Source organism: Sus scrofa, chromosome 12, assembly GCF_000003025.6.
Source record: "Sus scrofa isolate TJ Tabasco breed Duroc chromosome 12, Sscrofa11.1, whole genome shotgun sequence".
Taxonomy (NCBI): Eukaryota; Metazoa; Chordata; class Mammalia; order Artiodactyla; family Suidae; genus Sus; species Sus scrofa.
This window is the reverse complement of record NC_010454.4, coordinates 34,454,153-34,456,132: the sequence shown is the minus strand read 5'-3', so window position 1 is coordinate 34,456,132 and position 1,980 is coordinate 34,454,153. Positions and strand designations below refer to the sequence as shown.

At 46.7% G+C, this 1,980-nt stretch overlaps 1 protein-coding gene across 1 annotated transcript; it reads right to left on the bottom strand.

Annotated features, from left to right (window-relative positions):
- LOC100625111 (olfactory receptor 4D2-like) lies at positions 641 to 1,576 on the bottom strand. The gene has a single exon (XM_003358121.2). The coding sequence runs from the start codon at positions 1,574 to 1,576 to the stop codon at positions 641 to 643; it is 936 nt and encodes a 311-aa protein (XP_003358169.2).

The window sequence follows — 1,980 nt, the reverse complement described above, 5'->3', positions numbered from 1 at the left end:
GATTGGATTCGGAAGATGTGGTATATATACACAATGGAATACTACTCAGCCATAAAAAAGAATGACATAATGCCATTTGCAGCAACATGGATGGAACTAGAGAATCTCATACTGAGTAGAATGAGCCAGAAAGACAAAGACAAATACCATATGATATCACTTATAACTGGAATCTAATATCCAGCACAAATGAACATCTCCTCAGAAAAGAAAATCATGGACTTGGAGAAAAGACTTGTGGCTGCCTGATGGGAGGGGGAGGGAGTGGGAGGGATCGGGAGCTTGGGCTTCTCAGACACAACTTAGAGTAGATTTACAAGGAGATCCTGCTGAATAGCATTGAGAACTTTGTCTAGATACTCATGTTGCAATAGAACAAAGGGTGGGGAAAAAAATGTAATTGTAATGTATACATGTAAGGATAACTTGATCCCCTTGCAGTACAGTGGGAAAATAAAATAAAATAAAATAATAAAATAAAATAAAATTAAGAAAAAAGAAATACGAGTTGAATCTCAACTGTCACACTCCATAGTGACTTTCCTCCAATTCTTACACAGAAAAAACAAATTCAGAGGGAAGATGTGTTACTTTTTTTTCATCACAATTAAGGATGTGTTATTTAAAGTCAACTTAAAGTTCATTCCCTGCTGCCAATGACTAGGTGCTTGACTAATCTCTTCATGGCTGCCTGCATCTCCTGGTTCCTCAGGGTGTAGATCATGGGGTTGAGCATAGGGGTCATGACCGTGTGGCTGATGGACACAGCCTTGTCCATGGGGAAGGAGGTGAAGGGCCGGGCATAGAGGTAAATGCTTGGGATGAAGCCCATAGACACCACGATGATGTGGGTGGTGCAGGTGGAAGCTGCCTTCCTCCTCGCCTGCCCCGAGTGGGACCTCAGCATCACCAGGATGACGGAGTAGGAGATAAGGAGGAGGAGGAACCAGATGAGGACCAGCACCCCACTGTTGCAGATGATAAGGAACTCCAGGAGGGAGGTGTCTGTGCAGGCGAGTCTCAGCACTTGGGGAATGTCACAGTAGAAGTTGTCTAGAACGTTGGGACCACAGAAAGGCAGCGGGAGCATCAGAGCCATTTGTGAAATGGAATGAATGAAGCCTCCCACCCAGCTAGCCACCACCAGTCCCACACAGAGCTGAGTGTTCATGATGGTGACATAGTGGAGGGGCCGGGAGATGGCAACCAGGCGGTCATAGGCCATCACTGAGAGAAAGAAGACAATCCCACCTCCCACGAAATGGAAGAAGAAGATCTGAGCCATGCAGCCCTGGTAGGAGATGGTCTTCTTCTCAGACAGCAAGTCCACCAGCATCTTTGGGCTAATTACTGAGGATACCGAGAGGTCCAAGAGAGCCAGGTTTCGGAGCAGGAAGTACATGGGTGTGTGGAGACGAGAATCAGAGGTCACTGAGACCATGATGAGGAGGTTTCCCAACACGGTGGTGGTGTAGACAAACAGGACCACCAGGAACAAGAGGAGCTGGAGCTCCCGAGTCTGTGAGAGTCCCAGGAAGACAAATTCTGATACCCATGTGAGGTTCCCTGATTCCATGCCGTCTTCCCCATACACCTAAAGGAAACAGACCACAGACAGGGATGCATGAAGTCACCTCCTGCCCTTTCTGTACTCAAGGGCTCAACTCAGTTGTCCAAGTGAGATGATGGGCATCCTCAGGCACAGATCATAATACCAAGTACTAAGTGAACACCTTGTCTCTGGAGGGTTTACTAGCTGGTGTGGGAATATGCATTCATGAGATATCTGAAAGCCGTCCAGAAACACATGCAACCTGCCTTTCAAAGATTCAGTGTGGGAAGACCCAGAGACTCCATCAGAACCAGAGTCCGATTTCAGAGCTTCCCTTTCCCGGAGATGTAAACTTGAGCGAGTTAGTTAATCTGAGTCTCAGATTCCACATCTGAGGAAAATGCTTTCTTTATAGAAAGTGCCTGAGG

What these genes read in the sequence shown, in the direction of transcription:
- LOC100625111 (XM_003358121.2), bottom strand. Translation starts at nt 1,576, where the DNA reads ATGGAATCAGGGAACCTCACATGGGTATCAGAATTTGTCTTCCTGGGA.